The sequence below is a fragment of the Sceloporus occidentalis genome, unplaced genomic scaffold, assembly GCF_023333645.1.
Source record: "Sceloporus occidentalis isolate IW3139 unplaced genomic scaffold, rSceOcc1.0.p SCAF_4, whole genome shotgun sequence".
Lineage (NCBI taxonomy): Eukaryota > Metazoa > Chordata > Lepidosauria > Squamata > Phrynosomatidae > Sceloporus > Sceloporus occidentalis.
Genome location: NW_028316984.1, coordinates 46,107,739 through 46,130,121, shown reverse-complemented (window position 1 = coordinate 46,130,121; position 22,383 = coordinate 46,107,739). Strand labels below are relative to the sequence as shown.

Genomic DNA, 22,383 nt, shown 5'->3' with positions numbered 1-22,383 from the left:
TCAAGACAGAAACCCTCTAAAAAGGCATGGAAGCTGGTGGCAGGGGCACTGAGGGGTATAAGAGGTAATCAACAACTATTACCTCCACCCCAGAAGAAAATGTCCTCTCCATCACAGGATCCCCTCCTGTGAACAGATCTAATTGGACTCTGGGTCCAATTTGTAGCTTTCAGTATCTTTTTTAAAAAAAATGCTTTAAGAGACCATTGACACAATCCAAGAGCTTCCAAAGCCCCATTTAAATAAATGGAACTTCACAATATTTCCAGATTTGGGCGAATAATCTTTATAACTTAAAATGTAAACTGATTTTTAAAAATGATTTGATCTATCCTCAACTTGTATCAGTGGCACAGGATAGATGGGCACCACAAATAGCGATTTCGTGCATTTGTAGGATTCTACCTGGACACCCCATTCTCCTCTACCCCTTTACGTTTATATAAGATTAGAACAGAAAAGGTAATTGCTGATGCTTTTACTGAAATTATATCAAAAAGTGTAATTCCAAAGCTAATTAGTGCAATTTTAAATTAAGCACAGTAACTCCCACATATCTGGGAAGGAGAAAAGATTATCAAGAGTTTACTGGTGACAAAGGGCAGATATTCAGTAATCCCATCACATACATACCGGATTTGCAAAAGTTAGAATGAACTAAATATTACAAGGAAGTTTGGGACTGATGAAATTAACACACATATATAGACATCTATCAAAGCATAAAACAAAAAAGCACATTTATACTGGCAAGCATAAACACTGAGTTGTTACTTTGAATAAGCACACTGCAGTTATCATAAAAGTTATCCCACGTGCACATATAGCAATACAAAGATTCCCCTAACACTGAACAATTACCTTCATTTTAGTGTTCTCCAAAGTTCATATCCTGTATAGCTCCATACTAACTATAAGGCAACAGTGTCTAAGCACTCCAAGTTTCATAAATATTTCCTGACTCCACTCTAAGCAAGGACAAGGTTCATAAACAAAGAGCTACCATTCTGAAGGTTTTATCTTGCATCCTTGTGTGGAACTAATGTTAATGTGTATTTGACAAAAATCTCACCAAACATATACCAAGTATCAGACGTGACTTTGGCGGGATACAGACTGCCCAAAAAGGACAGTCTATCCGCGCCTTGTTTTGTTGCGCAAGGGAGCCACAGCAGACAAACCGTGCAGCTCCCTCGCGCAGCAAAAAGAACCCTTAAAAAGCTGATTCTTCTTGTGGCACATTTGTGACGCCACAAGTCCGCCAGGCATGTGATTGGGGCACACTTTAGGCCTGTCTGGAGAGGGCCATAGTCTTTAACTAAGCAGCTATCCCCATTGATTGGTTGGAGTACCTAGGTTCTCAGAATTATTCTTCCAGTTTTCAGTCCATGTCCCTGCACAGTAGGAATATAGAACATATTCTCCTTTTAACACAAGTATATTTCTGCCAATCAGAACTGAAAGACTATAAGAGGTGGGGACCCCATTTGCCTTTGCATGAGCAACATCTGTAGTCCAAAACAGAAATTTTACTCATCATCTGAGTGATTATGTAATTTGGATAGAACTACACAGGGAGGACACAAGAGAAACTCCATGAAATACCAAGAATGATAAATATAAATGTAATCAAGATGTAATAATATAACTAAAGGTATGTTTCTTAGCAGATAGAATCTGTTCTTTAAAAAAGGTTTTGGTACAGGATACTGCTTACGAATTAGAAGAGAAAAACTGAAGGAAATAATTTGTTATCAAACAACATGGTAAGTAATGATAAGTGTCAAAAGGAAATTTGTCATATGGTATTAACAGTATATTGATTACATTAAGCATACCATACTGCCTTAATTCTCTTCTGTTATCTGTTGACACACCTATTTTTAACATCACAGTATTCCACAAAAAACATTAAGAACTGATATTATTATATTGAAAAATTACAAATGAATTCCAACATCCTATTTCTCTAAAAACAGCCCTTAGCCAGTATGCAATATAACTATACAATCATAAAATTCAAAGAGCTGTCTGACAGTGGAATGTGCTGCCTTGGAGTGTAGTGGAGGCTCCTTCTTTGGAGGTTTTTAAAGAGAGGCTGGATGGCCATCTGTTGGGGGTGCTTTGATTGTGTATTCCTGCATGGCAGAATGGGGTTAGACTGGATGACCCCTGTGGTCTCTTCCAAATCTGTGATTCTAATGTAATGGCTTCCCCAAGTCATGCTGAAAACTGATGAAGATTCTGGGAATTCACTATCAGACATATTTGGCACCACTTCCAAACCAAGTTTTAAGGATTCCTTGTAGAGGAGAAATGCTACAAAATTTCAATCCATCATGTGGACATGAGGAAGGGCTCTAACCTAGTTTTCTCTCATTTGTGCTTTGTCTATATGAAAGTTTCGTATAGATGGTCATCTAATCATATGAGGTTTCATGTGAAATATGTTGCTATGTAATCAAATTATAAGTTTACCTCCGCATCCACTATATATAGTTTCTAATATCCAAAATGACTTCCATTATAGCCATATTTTATTGACATCTGTTTACATGTCTAAGCATGTGCACAAATAGCCATAATCCTCAATTTTCCTTCTACTACTGATGAATAATCTAGATAGCATAGTTCCCCAGGTTTTTGCTTCTGCATCACTGAATGGCAAACACTTGTTTTTGTAGAAGATGTTGTGTGAATAGGGTGACAGCCCAAAGAAAAGTGCCTCACTATCCCAGGAAAGGTATCTGCACACTCTTGCTAATGTGCAAAACATGCCATTAGAAAAGGAGGAGGAGGAGGAAACTGTTATGTATATATATATATATCCCATATTCCAAAACCACAAGGAAAGAGATATTACCTATAATACAGGAATAAACAAATATTAAGTGATGCAAAATGGATAAGGATATTGTATTATAATGTAAATATACAGATAGTATAAGAAGAAGTTCCAGTTAGGAAGAAAAATTCTTAAAAATAAATATTTACCCCAGGAGCTGACTATTTTTTCACCTTATCTACATTACATGATGCATTCTCTACAATGTAGTCTATACAGAATAGCCCAACACTCCTGTGTTGAACATTCCAACAAACATAAGAGACTATAAAGACATGATGTGCATTTGGATTCAACTACTTCCAATAACTACATTTGTAATATAACAACAGTCTAATAAATATTTAAATATATTTGTGCTTGAATTATAGGGGAAGAGAAAGGAGGGACTTCAAATGACATCCACAAACTTCTCTCCTCCCAATTTTAGCTGAATTACAGTATTTTATAAACCGTAGCTGTGAATGTTAAAATAAAAGTATGGGGGTATGAGACTCCTTCCCCCCTATAATTAGAGCATTAGGATATATGTGACCTCAGGAGTTGAAAGTATTAGATGAATGCAGTTTCCAAATTTGATTTTGTGAAGTGCAGAGCACTTGCCACTTGTGACTGAAATATACTCAATTGTGAAGATTTTTCAGTACTTTTTGGGGGCAGGTGCTCAGTCACTCACAACTAATACTATGAGGTCACATGTGTGGCCATAAGAATGAAACCAGCTAACAATAGCAATGCTCCAGAGTGTAGTAAAAACTATTTAACTTAGATTTATGATACTACTCCTTGGATCAAAGACTTTACTTTTTTAAAAAGTGGATACCTGCGGTCCATCTCTGGCTTCATAGAAGTCACCCACTCCTATTTTTGCACTGAAGCTGAAATTGTCCCTTGAGATATCCATTATTCCATTTCTGCTGAGATACTGAAAAAATCACATATTTTTCCACTTCAGGTTTTAAGTCATTACAACCCAGCTTTGAAGTAACAGCTAATATTAGAGAAGTCAAATGTTTTGCATATTTCTGGTAAGGAGAAATGAGTTTATAAGAGGTCAATGTAGGGGCAGGTTAATGTATATTAGCCCCACATCATAGGACATTTAGCATCAAGGATCATTACAAGAGGGGGAAAACATTTAAAAATATGTGCATGCTTAACAAGTGGCAGGAAGCAGAATATTGAAAGTATACCTTCACTACTTCAGGGTACTGCCTTAGCTTCTTTCCACATGGTGCATAATAGGCAACTTCTCCTTGAAGGCGGCCAGCAAAGTTCCTTATTCTTGTTTCTCTCTGCCAGCTGCAATAAAATATAATTGTTTATAAAGAGACAAACAAGGCAGAAATACTATGCACATCTACTTGACAGTAAATCTTTTCAAAGTTAGCAGATTCATTTCAAACCAAAATACACATAGGTTTAGACTGCAGGGCTGCAATCCAACATGTGCTTTCTCTGAGTAAGAGCAAGTGAACTTAGAATTATTTCCAGTCAAAACAAGTTTCCAAGTAAATCAGACTGTCAGTTTATTAACAGGGACCTTACTAACATTAAATAACTATCAGTGGTTCATTTGAACAGGCACAGAAAACACTTCCCCATGAAACAATGGTATCTTCCAATACTTTATAATTGTCATATTATTTGCTATATCTAAGGAAGAAAACAGTTTTTGAGGGGGTTTTGTCCCTGAAATATGTGCACACAAGATTCAATTAACACAGTTTTTACTAACTTCCAAAAGATGGAGTCCTGGGGGATGTCTACACTGATGCAAAAAATTCTGCTTCACCTCACATTTTCCTGGTCTGCACACGGTGACACCATTAGTGCCACACCTACTTGAAATAAACCGGACTCAAGTTGTACTGAGTGCCACACACTTCCATGCCCAAATTCAAATCAGAACAAAAAGGATGCACTTTCCCCCCCTTCCCAGCAAACCAAAATCTATGAACCAATAGCCTTACTATTTACTTGACAATCTTGCTGCCTTGCACCCTGATTGGTTGGCAACAGATTAAATGGATAAAAAAAAAGTCTTGTGGCTTCTGCCTCTGGAACTGTCATGAGGTGATATAATCAAAGGCATTATAATTGCTACTGTGCACCATCCATAGAATAGTACTATTATTTAAAGTAATGTTTTAAGACAAACTATCTACCTTTTAAGGCAAAATGATCTCAAGGCAGTTTACAAGATGAAATTTTAAAGCAATAAAGTCTAAAATATGATCTCCCCAAAACAGCAGCATAGAGCATTTCAGCTATAACAACAGTAAATACAATTTATAAAGTAAAAAGGCTGATTGTCTCATTTACAAGCAGTCTAGAATATCCACATATCTAACGACCATGTAACAAGAAGAAAGGAACCACACGTACATACAGTACATCCTGGGGTAGGCTATACCATGACTGCAATGGTTGTAACAGAAGCTTTTGGAAGATGCTTTTGATTGATGAATGGAAAAGCATGAATCAGTGGTGGAGGCAAGATACAAGCGATGGCAGGTGCTCATCAAGTTTTGGGCAAAGATAACTTAACCTTGAAAAAGGCAGTTTATTCTATTTTCCAGCTCCATGATTGAATTGCCTTGTAGGCCATTTTTTTGAAGAAATCCATCCCAATGCTCAGAATCATAGAATCATAGAGTTGGAAAAGACCACAAGGACCATCAAGTCCAACCCCCTGTCATGCAGGAACTCTCAATCAAAGCATCACCGACAGATGGCCATCCAGCTTCTGCTTAAAGACCTCCAAGGAAGGAGACTCCACTACACTCCGAGGAAGGAGAGTGTTCCTCTGTCGGACAGCCCTTTCTGTGAGGAAGTTCCTCCTAATGTTGAGGTGGAATCTCTTTTCTTGTAGCTTGCATCCATTGTTCCAGGTCCTGTTTTCTGGAGCAGCAGAAAACAAGCTTGCTCCCTCCTCAATATGACATCCCTTCAAATATTTAAACAGGACTATCATATCACCTCTTAACCTTCTCTTCTTCAGGCTAAACATCCCCAGCTCCCTAAGTCGTTCCTCATAGGACATGGTTTCCAGACCCTTCACTATTTTAGTTGCCCTCCTTTGGACACGTTCCAGTTTTTCAATGTCCTTTCTCAATTGTGGCACCCAGAACTGGACACAATATTCCAGGTGGGGCCTGACCAAAGCAGAATAGAGTGGCACTATTACTTCCCTTGATCTAGACACTAAACTTTTATTGATGCAGCCTAAAATTGCATTAGCCTTTTTAGCTGCCGCATCACACTGTTGGCTCATGTTCAACTTGTGGTCCACTTGGACTCCTAGATCCCTTTCACACGTAGTTTCACTCAGCCAGGTGTCCCCCATCCTATATCTGTGCATTTCATTTTTCTGCCCTAAGTGCAGTACCTTACATTTCTCTGTGTTGAATTTCATTTTGTTAGCGTTGGCCCAGCTTTCTAATTAAGGTCATTTTGAATTTTGATCCTGTCCTCTGGAGTATTAGCTACTCCCCCTAGTTTGGTGTCATCTGCAAATTTGATAAGTATACCCCCAATTTTGTCCTCTAAGTCATTGATAAAGATGTTGAACAGTACTGGGCCCAGACAGAGCCCTGTGGGACCCCACTGGTCACTTCTCTCCAGGATGAAAAGGAGCCATTGTTGAGCATCCTTTGGGTTCAGCCGGACAACCAGTTACAAATCCATGTAACAGTCTAGGTCACATTCCACTAGTTTGTTTGCAAGAATGTCATGGAGAACCCTGTCAAAGGCCTTATTGAAATCAAGATATACTATATCTACAGCATTCCCTTCATCTAACAAGCTGGTAATTTTATCAAAAAAAGAGATCAGATTTGTCTGGCATAACTTGTATCTCTGAAACCCATGTTGACTTTTCATGATTATGGAAGAAGAGCCCTCAGAGAAATGAAGAGGGGTAGACCTATTTACGAAACTGCTTAACACTACACACACACACACACACAAATTATAGGAAACATTATGGAAATATTTACCCCTCCCAGCAGACTCTTTATGTGCTGTCCCAGTTCCCTCAATCACTCCTAAAACATGCTCTGTAAATTTACTTCTTTATTTTTCCCCCCTGTGTTTTATGTTTCTTAACATAATTAGATAAAACACAAAAAAGGAGATTTTCAGGAAAGTATCACTGGCTTCAAGTGAACCTAAGCACCTCTCATGCCTTTCCAAAAACTGGCTCCTGTAAGTGGTTCCTCCTGTGTATCCCCTTGGCAAACAAGGGGTTTTCCAGTACATTCGCCAGTTTTCCAGTAAAAGCTATTTCCAAAACAGACAACCTGATGTAAAAATGTAGTATAATTCAACATTTAGTCAAAAATTTGATCATAATCTTGAGCACACTTGCACTCTATTAGTAACTATTTGCTACATTTTAATTTTAAAAACTTTTTACATACCCGTACTCCAGAGGTATACGTAATTCCCGTTCATCCGTTACTCTTCTTCTTTTTGAAGTACCTTAAAATAATTTAATAGGATAATTTTATAAAGTAGCAATTAGATTATAATTAGACAATCATGTCTTTCTATTTTTGACAAAAAACCCAAAACAAAACAAAAACAAAACCTTACTGAGCAAAAGTCAGTTGTACCCATAATTTTCCTTCTATCCTCTTGTGTAGCCAAAAATACATAAAAAAATCAGCAAAATACAATTTGTGAACAATTAGCATGTCTCTAATCTTAGCATACAATTTTGTACAGTGGAAATAAGTCCTACTTAATGTCGGAGTCGTTATGTACAGTATTCAGTGTTACAAATCAAGAGATGTGGGATTCATATTTTTGACTGAACAGTAGACCAGCACTCTAGTTCTAAATGCACTCATTGAAGTAGGTTTGGCTGAAATCGAGGTAACATGATTCTAGGTAATGCCTCCACCCATGGTAGTTCAAAGCTAACACAAACCAATGTGCTTGCAGCTCACTGGACTGCTGACACAATGTAACATGACATGAAGCATCTCCTCAGTTTCCACTAAACATATTTTCACACAAAGGATGCACTTCAGAGATTCATGCCTCAGGGTTTTAATGACATTTTCCTATTCAACAGCTCTCCACACTGAAGTCCTCATCCATTTTTTTTCAACTTCCCAACTTTAAAAAGCAGTTTGTGGGCTGTGAATGCTGCTTTTTGGAGAATGAAAACTGGCGCATACATGGAATTGCTTATGTGTATGTATGTATGCAAGATGAAATGATCCATGAATTATTCTGAAGAACACATGAGAAATCAAGTAGGACCTTCATTTTGTTTTATTTTTAAATGAGGGGTTAACTCCAAGTGTTGCTACACCCTTAAAAGGACTTGTATGTAACCAGTGTGTTCAAGAAGAGGATTATGTGTGCTTAGAAACAAGGTGTCAAGCAACTCTATTGCTAGTTCTCTTCCATAACTTAAATGTTTCTAATGTTACTAAAGTGAAGGTAAATCCATAAAACCCTTACTGTAAGCATAAATCAGTGGTGTGAATTTTGTGGGATTTTATCCCAAGCAACATTTTGAGCTTCTAGAGTATTGTGGAGCCATCTCATGAGAAATGCCCTAATTTGATGGTAGTTGTTATATCCAAAAGATTCCATGTTCAATCCTGGATATCTCCAGACAGGGCTAGGAAATACTGCTTACTGAAAGTTTGAGATGCTGCCATCAGTGAAGAGAAAAAAAAAAACCCTTACAAGGAATGCCTACGTCAATTACAAAAAAAACCCTACATGAACTGTCTGACTTTATATAAGGCATATATACTTGATATATACTTGATATTTACTCCTAAGATAAGTTTCCTCCAACATGGTGCCCCCCAAATGTGTTGGAATACAACCCCATCCATCCCTCCTTCCCTATCTCCCTTTATTTATATTCTGCCTTTCTCCCAGCGTGAGACCCAAGATGGCTTACAAAAAGATAGAATACAATAAAACACATAAGGTTAAAAACATACAAGATCAAGATTAGAACAGAATTAAATTACCACCACCCCTTATCTCCAGACATCTTATCCTTAGCCTACTAAGCAACTAAAAATAGGCTAAGGCTACCATGTAGAGACCTGTTGTACAGGAAAATGTCATTAAAAGCCTTGGGCCCAAGTTCTGCAGTGTATCCCTTTTGTGAAACAGCCCACAGAAATAAAAAAGATGCTTCATGACATCAGTCTAACAAGCTATTGACTATTTTGATAGCTGTAGTCCAATACATCTTGAGGACACTGGGTTGGGGAAGGCTGCTTTATATGCATACCATTTATATCCTCAAATGAAACATAAGCATGTATTATTTGTTACAGTGAATTTCACTGATGTCAGTGGGTATAAAGCTAAACTAGATTATTCTTTTGTTTAAAAAAAGCTTAGCATCCTGTTGGTTAGTCCTAACTAGAGTAGACCCATTAAATCAACTGTACAATGGTGAGTCAACATGTAGATAAATCTAATGGCTACAATGGGTTTATCCTAGTTAGGATTAAAAGAGAATTTAGGCCATACATTTTCTTTTTCTTCTTCTCTTCCTCTAGAGTAAGCACAAGAGACCCAATCAAAATTGAGACCCTTCTTTGTCTTGGAAGGCAGGGCATTACCATATTTTATGGCATTAAATTCCATACGTTTAATTTATGCACTGTGTCATAAATATTAGTCTGTAGTTGTTAAAGCAGAAGCCACTACTTTGTGCCAGAAATAAGCAACAACTACAGGTGATAAAATGATGCTAGACTGCATGGTGAAAGAAAGTTCCCTAACTGGTCAAGAAGTTTGTTGTGTGGAGGCCAAGAATCCTTAGGAAGTGGAAGATGGCCCAGGAGAGTTTATTAGCGAAAGTACCTGGGATGCAAGAGATTTTGTGCCATTCACACATTTCAAAGAGAATGCTTTTTCAGACACACAGACTAATCTTCATATCAGAAAATGTAACATTGCAACACACTGAGATGATCCTATATAGGTAACAAACATGAATCCTGGGAAAAGCTGAATAGCTGTAACCCATTTGAGATTCCAGCAACAAAATTCCCCCTCCCACCCACAACTCCCTCACATATTAACAACATGTAGTGATAGAAAATAACTGCAGTACCACTGTGAGAACTTGAAGTCAGCCCTGATGAAGGTGTGCCCACAAAGACAGGAGAAGGGGACTCAGGGCATAATGCAGCTGGAGCAGAACTTGGTGTCTTTGTAACTTGGAGATTAAGTGGTGTTGAGCAAGCTGTAAGACTGATGGAAGAACTTTTGGCAGAAGCTGTTTTGCTCAACTTAATTGCAGACTTCTCCCCTTCTGTGTCAGTCTCTGATTCATCTGGGTCTTTATCATCTTCTTCCTCATCATCGTCAGATCCTTCTGTATCAGATCCTTCTGAATTACTGTCAGATTCTTTGGGGAAACAGAGGATACCATGAATGACAAGAAATGAATTCACCCTCATTCTAGATCTCACTTGGAATGAAAAGTGTGTGGAAGTAAGAAGGAAGCACAGAAGAAAATTCCAAAGTACAGTATTTCCTGAAGGAACAACTGCTAGAATGGTATGTGGGTTTTGAACCCATCAACTGACTTCACACCGTGATCCACAATAAAAACCAATGTATTATCACCACCACCCCTTTGTTAGAAGTCTGGCCACACAGGCTGTCCATTCTGAATTTCTTTTCTGGCTGAAAATCAAACCTCACAACTTATGACCCAGCAAACCAAACTCCATACCTTGACAATAATATATTGTGTACAGTCTAGCAGACCAACTACTTGATGAACCCTGTTATTTCCCCAATCTCAGGAAAACAACAAAAACTAGATGGAGTGCCAGACATGTCTAGTGTGTTTGGACTTGGGAACTTACAAACTGAACGTGTGCTTAATGTTTAACAACCCACAATTTATCTGTTCAGAAATAAAAACTAGCACAGAACAGTGCTTGTTCTTATCACTTCAGGGAAAATTTAAGATGTTGGTTTAAACTCCTCATAAATGTTAATCAGAATATTGAACATTGATTCCTTCTTGGGGCCTGTAGGGACTGTGCATGATACAACCATATTTACATTAGCTGAAATCCTATGCATTCTTAGCTGGGAGCAAGGCTTATTTATTGTGATGATAATGAACATTTGTTTAGGTTTCAACTATCACATGTTTTAAACACACACAAATAATGTTATAATGTACCCTACGCCTATGTATGTCTACCCGAAGGAAGACCCACTGAGGATCTTATTTCCAGTAATACAAAGGAATGCAGACAAAATTATTTAAACTAACTCCTCACTCATTCCCGCTTATCTCCTTCATCTGCTCAAGACTTCACAAAAGGGATAGAAAAAAACCTGAAAATATTTTTAAATTATCCAAATGAGGTTTTCCTTCAGTATCAGGGAACCCACAAGAAGAATTATGAACTGATGAGAATATTTGCAGATTGAAACCAATTCTGCACAAAATTTGTCTGTAGAACTATTGTGCAGAAAACACTATTTTCCACACAGAAAATTACACTTCTGCACAAAAATATAATTTTCTGTGCAGAAAATGTGGTTACCTACGCAAAAATAAATTCCAAACTATACCATTTTATGCACCAGGATACAACCTGCAAAAATATAACCTGTAAATTAAGTGCAGAATAAGTTCTGAACTGCAAATAGATTTTTAAAATTGTACAGTTTTTGAATATTTTATTGCACCAGAAGAAAACTTATAACATTACTCAATGCTTTCTTCAAGCATTCCTTCCTTTCTTGTTTTAAATTGTATGTATTCTATGTCAACCTGAGATCCTGTGAGAAAAGGTGGGATAGAAGTGTTTTAATAAATATTTCAAGAACAATATCAGCAAAAAAAAACAAATATCCCCACTTCATCAGTGAGAAATCTCCATATGCTTTGGCATGTATTCATTAACCCTTACTCAGCCAAATGACACTCATAACTCTTTCTCCTTCCCCAACAAGTATGTTGCTACATTCAGGCTCAAGATTCATTTAATTTATAAGAGAAAAGATGCCTTTAGAAAGCCTGAGGGTAATCATTTAACAAAATTTCTTTAAATTAAATAAACCTGATTGACTATCATCAGAATCCTCATCTTCATCGTCCTCATCTTCATCCTCATCATCGTCATCGTCGTCGTCATCCTCATCATTTGAATCTTCAGAATCCTTACTGCTAAGAATGTCTGAATCTGTTCCTCTGAATTGCTCAACTACTGATTTTGCTGAAGGATGGTTGTGTTGTGTCTTTGCTGCAGTTATTGCATTATTGCTGACTGTCTTTTCCTTTGCTGGGCCAGGTAATACAGGAGAGGTAGAAGACATCGTGGGCGTCCGGTTACTCGGTATCTTTTTCCCACAAGTGCTTAAATTTACTGGTGAGGAAAAATTTATGTTGCTGGAAGTAGATACATTTTCATTGACCTTGGGCTGAGATTTGGATTTGGTGGTAAGTGCTAGAGGAGCCTCCTGAATGACGCTCTGAATAACTCCATTGGGTTGATGGTTACCTAAAAGTGCATTGGTCAAGAAAGGATTAGAATGGTTGTTTTCTAAAGAGGTGTGTTTTTGATGAGCTGGTGATGAACTAGTGGACTTTGGACTTGATAATGCTGTGATCACCTTCTTCAGGCTCTTGGATGACTCATGTTTCTTCAACTGTGCTGAGAATGTTTGTTTGTACTGTTCCTGCAGACAAGCACAAAAGACAGCAAAAAGTACAGCAAAATATTACCAGACATGTTCTTAGCAGTTTGGATCTGAAAAACTAACTTTACATGGATGGGTGGACTTTAACATCATGGAACGTAAGTCTGTAGAAGGTTACTAGTAAGGATGGCTGTGTGTCAGCCTTCAGTGTTAGAGGCAGCATGCCTTTTGATGCTGTAGAAAGCTAGTGGGAAAGTACTAATGCCCTTCATGGGCTGCTTAAAGGTTTTCCAAACACATTTGTTTGGCCACTGCAGGAACATAATTCTGGAGCAGGTATGTCTTTGATCTGATCTACAACAGTTTTTCATATATTCTTGTACATTGTTATGTGGCCAAGGAAGCTGCATTCAAAAATACATAACCAAATATTAGATTAATCTAGAATAATTCTAGATTCATCTATAATAATCTGGAATTGTCACACAAGCTGTTGAAGGAAGAAATGAATGTATTCCCTGTCATTCTAAAATGCTTGCCACACGAATTGGGAAGAGATGGTGATATTCTAAAAATAAATGAGGTAAGATCTCTTATTTTATCTTCCAAAACATTTACTTGATTTACTTGAGCCATGCTAATGTTCATAAAGATTATCTATGAAAGAAGAACAAGATACAAGTCTTGTCCTGCTTACCTGGAAGCAGGCTCCACTATGACCAATAGGGCTTACATCTGAATAAACTGGATTTAGTAATAAGAAGCAAGTAAGCTATCTTGGGCGGCTTACAGACCACCGAAAAGCAGCGGTCTGGTGCCGCTGCTACCGCCAGTTGCAGCGTCCGGAAATCGCAGCAGCTAAACGGCGCTGTTTCCGGACGCTGCAAAGAAGGAGTGCAAAAATCGCGCTCCTTCTTGTGCCCCGGAAGAGATGCCGCAAGTGCCGAAGCGCGCACTTGCGGTGTCACTTCCGGGTCGCGATGTGTGGACGCAGCGCATCCGCTACGTCAAGATGGTGGCAGCCGTGTGGAATGGCCACCGCCATTTTGTACAGACTCAGTCCGTACTAGGGTTAGGGGCATCTGGAAGAGATGCCCCTTTCTAACCCTAGTATGTGCTGAGCACGTACTTTCCTGCCCATTTGTAACAGGCCATAAGCATTCCAATAGAGAAAATACTAGGCAAGCTTTATGTAGGTATGGAAAAAGCATAGCCTGCAGACAGGATACATCCCAGGGCCATATCTATGACCTCAGATCTGCTAAAGGCCCTTCAGTCTTCCTGCTGTACTGAAAATGCTCTTTGTTTTAAATTAAAAAACCTGAAAAATGGTTTCCACTCCTGGAGGCTTCCAGCAATAGTTGTTTTCTTTTACAACATGGTGGAACTTATCCACCCACCCACTGCCATCTCAAATAAAAAATGAAAGGAAGAATCCAGAAGTGGAATTTCCACTTCAAATTCTGCTTTTTAAAAAATAAATGTGAGCCCTTTCAGCCCTGATGCAACCAGAGTTGCCCCCTGGACCATTTGAAGTTGCCCATTATTATTGTTGTTGTTGTTGTTTATTTCTAAAGCGCTGTAAATGTACACAGCATTGTACATACAAATGATAAAATCAATAAAAATGAAACCTGCCAATGACGTACAATCTACAAAACACGTATAAAACAATACCCACCCCCAATTGATTGGTTAGCTGATGCTAAAGTGCTTCAGTCTTTCCAATAGTGGTCTTACAGACCTGCTCATTCAAAATCTTGATGTCAAATATTATTTATGTGAATATAAATAAATTTAAACCCAAGTAATGTGTAAATTTTAGTCAGGAAATGTGGACAACAGTAACAGAAACAAAAACAAACTAAAAAACATAATCAAATGGTGTAATGAGGGAGAGCATTATGTTTGGAAAAAAACATGATATGACAGTAAATGCCATAGTCTCATGACACTTTACTATTTCAAAATCCAAAGCAAGGAATCTACCCACCGCTAAATCAGGCCAAGCCCTTCTCCTTGACTTTCCATGTGGAACTCTCCCTAGTTTTGTACTAGTACATTTTGATAGAACTACACTCTATTGACTGAATCATTTCAAGGCAATAAGAATTCAATGCTTTCTAAATATAAAAGAATGCTATAACATATAAAAATGCTAAAAAAAAACCCCTGTAATAATCTAGAATTGTCATGGCACATTTATATACTATAGGTGGACATTTTGCTTCCAAAACTGCATAAGGATCCTCCAGAGAAGGGGGGGGGGGGTTATACAGTGGTGAGTGGGAAACTCACTCTGGCACTAGTACCATTCCTCTGATAAATGGACACTAGTGGATACAACCTTTTGTAACCATGATAACAGAAATGATTAAAATATGTAAAGTCACTCTTCCATATGCATTTTATTTCTCATCTACTGAAGGAAGGGCCAAAGACTTGAACCCCTTTGGTCTCAGCAGGGGAAGTAGGAGGAGAAAAGAAAAAGGAAGCTCCTCCAGCACAACAGTAATGGTGCTGCCTCAGGCAAAAGTTCTGGAATCAGGTCTCAGTGTATTTATTACCTTTCTTTCGAGGTGGCGTATATCATTCTCCCCATCCACCCCCTTTTTTCCTTTCAAAAGCAAGGTGAGCTGGGTGGGGGAGGGAATGAGTTTCACAACTTTAATGGAAATTTGACTATTCAGTCGTACGTTCCATCCACACTGCAGATATAATGCAATTTAACACTGACTTAACTATCATCATTCTTGTTATAAAATTCTGGGATTTGTAGTTTGTTGTGGCACCAGGGTTCTCTGACAGAGAAGGCTAAATATCTCACAAAACTATGATTCCCATTGCATGGAACAATGACAATTAAAGCAGTGTCAAACTGCATTATTTCTGTAACGCAGATACAGCCCTAGGCTAACATGCAGACCACAGTGGCTGACTTTTACTGAGAATTATTAGTACATTGATGGTAAGCTGTAGCTAATGCAGATGTGTCATGGAAAGCTCTTTAAAAAATTAAAAATTATATGCTAACATGACACCATTAAACAACCTAAGCCCTATTACATTTGTAAAGACAGCTACAGAATTTTAAAACTTTTGACCATGAGGAATTAAAATTGCTCACACAGTGTTTATCTGTCCCAAGATAATCCCTCTTATATAATTTATAATGAAAAATGAATCATTCACCACAGTAAAAAACACAGAACAAGAACGAAGACCTTCTTACCCGGTTTGATCTTACATCAATGGTCAATGGGCTAGGTTCTTCAGAGGTATTTTTATTCCCTGTCTTGAGTAGATCAGGAGAAGGAACTATAAGTTTTATGAAAGTTTCCTTTTTGGCTTGATTTACCAAAGACAAAGGGTTCACATTGGGCACCAATCCCGTAGACTGTATTACGCTTGTGTGTTTGTTCACAGATTCCTCCTTTGCCTGAGAGCTTTGGAAAATAAAGGGAAGCTGCTGTGACAAAACCTGAGGCTGCTTCTGCTGGGACTGGAATGATGGGTGAGTCTGGCTATCAGACACAAGAGGTATTGGCTGGTGTGTTCTCTTTTCCTGGGGCTTGTCCTGGACTTTTTGTCCATCTGCTTTCATGTCTGGTCCACTATGCATTAGCACCTGAAGAAACACAGAATTATATCTTGATTTGTGTTCAACTACATTATTTAACACATACACCCTTAAATAATAAATAGAAAATACAAAAGAAATAAAATAAATACTCGTGCACAAATACTTGAGAGCCAGCATGGCATAGTGGTTTGAATGCTGGACTACGACTCTGGAGAGCAGGGTTCAATTCCCTGCTTGGCCATGAAACCCACTGGGCAAGTCAGGGGAAGGCAATGGCAAACCCCCTCCGAACAAATCTTGCCAAGAAAACCCTGTGATAGATTCACATGAGGGTCACCGTAAGTCAGAAACAACTTGAAGGCACATAACAACAACAATAACAAGCACACAACAAGATAAAGCTGAAGACCCATGTTGTAAGGATGGTCATGAGTTGCTAAATTGGTCTCATTACAACCCAGTACAAAAACAATGCATGGTACCCACCCACTGGCAGATGTACAAACACACACAGGAATGATAATTTATTTCTAATGTGATAATCTTAAAATAACCTTACAATAGATCTCCTTTGGCTAACGTCCCGTAAGGTCCTTTCACTAAGTGACGTTAAGGTATAGAAGGAAAAATAAAATAAAATAATATGCTTTGGGAAATTCAGTTACTTTTGAACGTATGCCACCCAATGAAGCTAACGGAACACTGAGGTTTATATTCTGGTTACTGGCTACTGGACAGTGTTAACTGCTATGTGAGCAAAAGAGCAGCTGTAAACAGAATTCAGTAGTCATAGCAACACTTCAGGACAGCTGAACCTTTTGAGACTCAGATTTCTTCCTTTGCCTGATTCCTACTTCATGTTTTCCCAGGTTATGACAAAATAAAATGGCACTGGCATTGGAGATTTCCTAGAACTCATCTGCAAAATAAACCTAAACTGCTTCAGATCTCTCTCGTTTGTGACCACACATCTTCAATATCTGGGAGCAAATCCGATTGACTTCAATAGGTCCCCTGGACTGACATGTATAGGATTGCACTGGATCTCTTTTAGCAAGAGGGAACAGGAAAAATAGAATTGCATTGCAACTCTTTTAGCAAGAGAGAAGAGGCAAATAACTAGGGCCCCTTCCAAGCTAGCTGTTTTATCCTGGAAGTAATATCACTCTGTCCATCAGTTTTTACAAAGACTGAAGAATTCTTCTGTGCAGAATTTTTCTGAGTTGTGTTCTGTCTTTTTTTCTAGTCCTTTTTTGGGGTGGCGGTGGTGGTGTTTTTCTCTGCATAATGGAACAGCAGTGTCAACATTGCACATCTAGTATGGCAAAACATAACAGAGACTTTCCAAGGCTTCTTTTCCTTTCATTAGTAGCCTCTTCTTCTGTTAAAGCAGATGGTTACTTGCCATGGTCACAAAACTCTCAAATGCTCTTAATTTCTGTTTCACTAACTGCAGCTCATTACTGCATTTTATTATCACAAATGCTGAATTGCACACCTTCTCTCTCTCTCTCTCTCTCTCTCTCTCTATATATATATATATATATATATATGAATTAGCAATTAAATCCACCATTCCCATCGCACAGGGATTCATCATCAAACAAGCTTCATTTATATATCATGCTTTCTTCCAACACTAGAGTGGCAATGTGCTTTCTCTATCATCCCCTAGGGTTGCCAGAGTGAAAATTGGAGAAAGCTCTGGTACATCTAATGGCTGTGTAGAAGATGGAGTTTCAGCAGGTGTTGTTTCTTAACCTGGTTACATGACAATTCCTGCTTAAATTCCCTCTTTTACACAGCCATTAAAGGTACAAGAGTGATTTCCAGTTTTCAGACTAGCAACTTTGTTCCTCATGTGGAAAGTGTCACAGCTGAGGAGGAGAGAGGTTTCTGTTTACATGCAGACTCTCCACTGCAAACAAAATTCTTGATTTTCCTAGGGGTTTTGTTCACAGGGAGAACCCCTACCTGAACAGTAACCTCTCCTTTTCAGGAGTGCCACTTTCTGTGTGGGGGAAGTAGCAACGGAAGGTGGCATGGCCAGGCACTGCCACTCCACTCCACTCCAGGAAGCATGTTTGGTAGTGCCTGAAGGGGCTTTATTTAAACAGGAATTAAACAGCCACTCAGAAACTTAATAATTTAAGGGACTTTTCAGGCAGAAGTAGGGCCTTTGCAAAAAGAGTCTTTCTTCTGAATAAACACACATTAGGACCTGCCTACTGAATTTCTAAATAAAAACTACTGCTTAATTGGGCCCAAACTAAACATGATAATAACTGTATGACTGGAACTAATGTGCCACATTTTAGAGACATGGTCAAGTCAGGATGAAAGGGAATGCCTAGGTATTTTGGCCCTTACCTGACTGTATGTCATCCAAATGAAGATCATTCCCCCAACCCAGGTTGGGATAATACTCCAGAATGAAAGCTTCTGCTGGCACCAATAGCAGCTTCCCTCTCAAGACTAAGAGCGGCTGGGGAGTGGCAATTTTCATTAACAGAACAACATTGGCAGAAAGGGTTAATCTGAGTCCCATAGCTCTCCTGTGGATATTGTAGGAAAGCATGGCTATCCCCCCCCCCCCTTGCCATAGTGCTTCCACTGGCAGGAAAAGACCTTTGAATTTCAACAGGCCTGTAGGAAAAGGCTTGATTTGCTGCAGAAGCAAGGGGATTTTTAGCCAGATTAGAGCTGCATTTTTCTCTTGGAATTTTAAAATGTTTTAATTTTTTAAAATGTTAATTCTATTTATACTAGCTTATTGTAAATCACTTTGAATTCTCATTTGTCCGAGAAAGGCAGGGTATGAATCAAATAGGCAAATTAATAAATAAATCATGCCTTCCCTCCCAGATGCTATTTAAAATTTGAGTGCTAGACACATTAATTGCAGTCAGACAACCGTCAGATATAGTTTGGGTCTTAAATGGCATGCAGAATCCCCATTTTGATCCTTTGGTCACTGAGTGCAGTAAAACAATGCCCTATTGTGGGCATATCCTATAGATGTGACTTAAAGGAGGTCTGGAAAAGCCCAGCCTGTGCAGCAACTCAGTTAAGGTCCATTATCAATTAGGGTCTTGAGGAAAAGCTGAGCATTTTTTTCTCTTGCTTGTCTGGTCAGTGGTGTCAGATCTCTAATATGTGATCATACTGTTCCTGCTCCCCTTGTTGGGATAAACCTAGCATGAGGCTAATGCAGACAGAAAGGACCAAGAATGACGACTGCCAAAATACATGTCACAAGATCCAATGACATAGCCCAGTGTTGGTGAACCTTAGAGGCTGAGTGCCCAAACTGCAACCCAAAACCCATTTATTTATTGCAAAGTGCCATGTCCCTCTGGCTTTCTAGTAACAAACTCTGGCAAACTCTGTGCTGGGGCGATGGCACATGTGCCCACAGAGAGGGCTCTGAGTGCCACCTCTGGTACGTGTGCCATAGGTTCGCCATCACTGAATAAAATGGCAATGTTTGCTAGTTTAAGGGACCCTTCAGAAAATTAAGGCAATGTTCAACTCAACCACACCTTGTTCTTATTTTTTTGCTGTGCTTCACTCTCCGAGTCAGAGTCATCATCTTCACTTTCTTCTGCACTTTGATCTTCCTCCTCCTCTTCCTCTTCATCTTCTTCCAGATCATCTGAGTCACTGCTACTAATGCCATCACTGGAGGTGTCTGAAGAGGAGCCAGAATCACTTTCACTGTTGCTGGAACTATCCACTGTTTTCTTTCTGGGTTTCTGTGAGGAAAGAGAAAAGGGTTGTGGTTTTTAAAAAAAATGTATTGCTATCTATCTATCTACCTACCTACCTACCTACCTACCTACCTACCTACCTATCTATCTATCTATCTATCATCTGCCCCCTTTCTCTCAATACAAGCTTCAAGGCTTCAGATCTTCAGATATATCTTAAGATGTATCAGTGTCCTACTGGACAGAGTTGGACATGAACCCACACAAACTACATTCAGATCTTGCTTGTACCCTTGGAAAATTCTTGGAAAATGCACTAAAATAAACATCGGAAAATGATTTGCTCTTGTTCATGCTGTTCCAGTGGGTAATACTTTACAAAAAATGTTTCAGCCAGTAAGTTCCTCCAAAATTCTCTCTATCATATTTGAGAAAGCATGCACATGAGCACAGAGATATGCAATTACTACTATTTTCATGCCATCTCATCTACTTACTTGGTACCTGTGTTGTCATCACTATCATATCTGGACAATTTAGTGACTATAAACATTATTGCTGTTGTTCTGCTTTGTGTTACTGCACAAAGATAAGACATGAAGTTATGGAAAGTAATTAGCACATGCATGGAGTCAGCTTCCACACATATATTCTAACTAAGGAGATTATCACACTATACTCTTAAAGTGTTGCAATTCCTTTTTAACTGCTCTGGCTGCTTCCTGTTACATTCTGGAATTTGTAGTTCAGTGAGACCTAAGACCTTTCTGCCTGAATATTCTACATGCCCCTCCTTAAACTGCAAATCCCAGAATGGAACAGGAGGCAGCCAGAGTGGTTAAAGTGGAGTAGTGCGATAATCTCCTTCATCATAAGCCCCATATACTTACTACTGCAGGCACATATCTGAATACAACGCAGCTAATGTGGTTGTGTACTGCAGGTGTGGAATGCATTTCTATCTAAACTGCAATAAAAACAGAAAGGACCGTTCCTAACCACTGTTTTATATACATAAATTCAGTCTACTTCAGTTTAGTTCATGTCAGTTAGAAAAAGTATTGCCCTCTCTTTTTAATATGATGTGTAGCTTTATTTATTTATTTATTTATTTATTTATTTATTTATTTATTTATTTCCAAGATTTATATCCCGCTTTTCTCCTGCAGTGGGAATTCAAGGCAGATTACAATATATTAAAAAATAGAACGTTAAAACATTGAATACAAAAGTTAAAAATAAACACTACTAACAACTAAAACATAGATAAAAACAGCCTAGTTCAAAACAACAGTAATCACAAAACATTAAAACATTAGAAATCCAGAAGAAAGGTACAGCCATGTTTACTTGGAGGCAGGATCCACTAAATGTAGCTCACATCTCATTAGGTATGCATAGGACTGCAGCCTTAGACACATCACTGCAACCCAATGGAACATTACAGAATATACACATTACAATACCAGATGGATATTCTAATATTTTAGACAAGTTTAAATGTACATTTGTTAATATCCCTTCAAGACCTGACCCAGTTCAAACTGTGTTTGAAAGTTCTTGTACACAACTTGTGATTCCCAGATAAATATGCACACCCTCATTCCAACAAGTTTCTCAGGACATTGAGGAAGCCCATCCACATTAACAGTAGTTGTACACAGTTATCAATCCAGCCTGTAGCCTGGTTTTGCACAAGGATTTTCTTTACTATACAGAAATGAAGGCTTTACATTGTTTCTGTCCACTGCCCATCCCACGTTCCCCCATTTACCTTATCTTTTATCTTGTCAGCTCTGGCATCCAGAATCTGTTTTTTATTTTGTTCCTGGTTACATTTGTGACTTCCTCCCACTGAGGTTATAACCTTTGCCTGTCCTGCAGAACTTGCAGTGGTCGTAGATAATACAGCCGTGCTGATGCCTGATACTGAAGTGGTACTGTTCCCATTTACTGATCCATTAACACCTTGGAAACAATAGAATCATATTTAGAAACTGAACTTTGGCAAACGTCAAAAGCAGGTCACAGTCAAAACTGGCATGCATATGTATGGAGAAACATTTTGCAAGGGATTTTTACGTAAGTATGTGAAAACTATAAAGTAAAACAAAACAATAGACTTCTTTTGTATTTTTTTTTCAAGGATATAACATGGAAATTGTCAAATTATCTGATTAGCAACAGCAGCAGTTTTGCCAAGATTTGTTAAAAACATTTTCTACAGAAAACTAGACTATATACAGGTTGATTTTCCCTTATCCAAAATGCAGTATTTCCTAGACAATTCCCCATGTATAAATTTTGTAACAAATAAGACCCTGACTAAATAATTTTCTGCAAATGGAATGGTATTTTCTGTGTAGAAAACAGTAGTTTCCTAGCAAAATAATCACTTGCTAATTTGTGCAGAGCAAGTTCCACACTGTGAATAGCCTTTTAAAAACTATGCAGTTTTTGAAGACTTTTTTTTCAGCAGGAAGAAAACTGCTAAAATTACTCATTGCTTCTTTTGAGAATGAAATTAACAAAGAATTACAGTGGGCCCTTGGTATCTGCCGGAGTTTGGCTCCAGGACC

At 38.4% G+C, this 22,383-nt stretch overlaps 1 protein-coding gene across 19 annotated transcripts in view; it reads right to left on the bottom strand.

The window, feature by feature from the left end:
* Positions 1-22,383, bottom strand: part of BAZ2B (bromodomain adjacent to zinc finger domain 2B) — a 291,030-nt gene that overhangs the window by 60,227 nt on the left and 208,420 nt on the right. For 14 of the 19 annotated variants that reach the window (XM_089519924.1, XM_089519920.1, XM_089519932.1 and 11 more), the window contains 8 exons: positions 21,579-21,772; positions 19,637-19,849; positions 15,744-16,139; positions 11,932-12,550; positions 9,954-10,250; positions 7,270-7,330; positions 4,039-4,147; positions 3,669-3,770 (listed from right to left, as the gene is read on the bottom strand). In XM_089519924.1, the coding sequence (XP_089376050.1) occupies positions 3,669-3,770; positions 4,039-4,147; positions 7,270-7,330; positions 9,954-10,250; positions 11,932-12,550; positions 15,744-16,139; positions 19,637-19,849; positions 21,579-21,772 (1,991 nt within the window). The remainder of the gene's footprint in view (positions 1-3,668; positions 3,771-4,038; positions 4,148-7,269; positions 7,331-9,953; positions 10,251-11,931; positions 12,551-15,743; positions 16,140-19,636; positions 19,850-21,578; positions 21,773-22,383) is intronic. The other 5 variants (XM_089519931.1, XM_089519933.1, XM_089519936.1 and 2 more) reach the window with 1 other exon arrangement.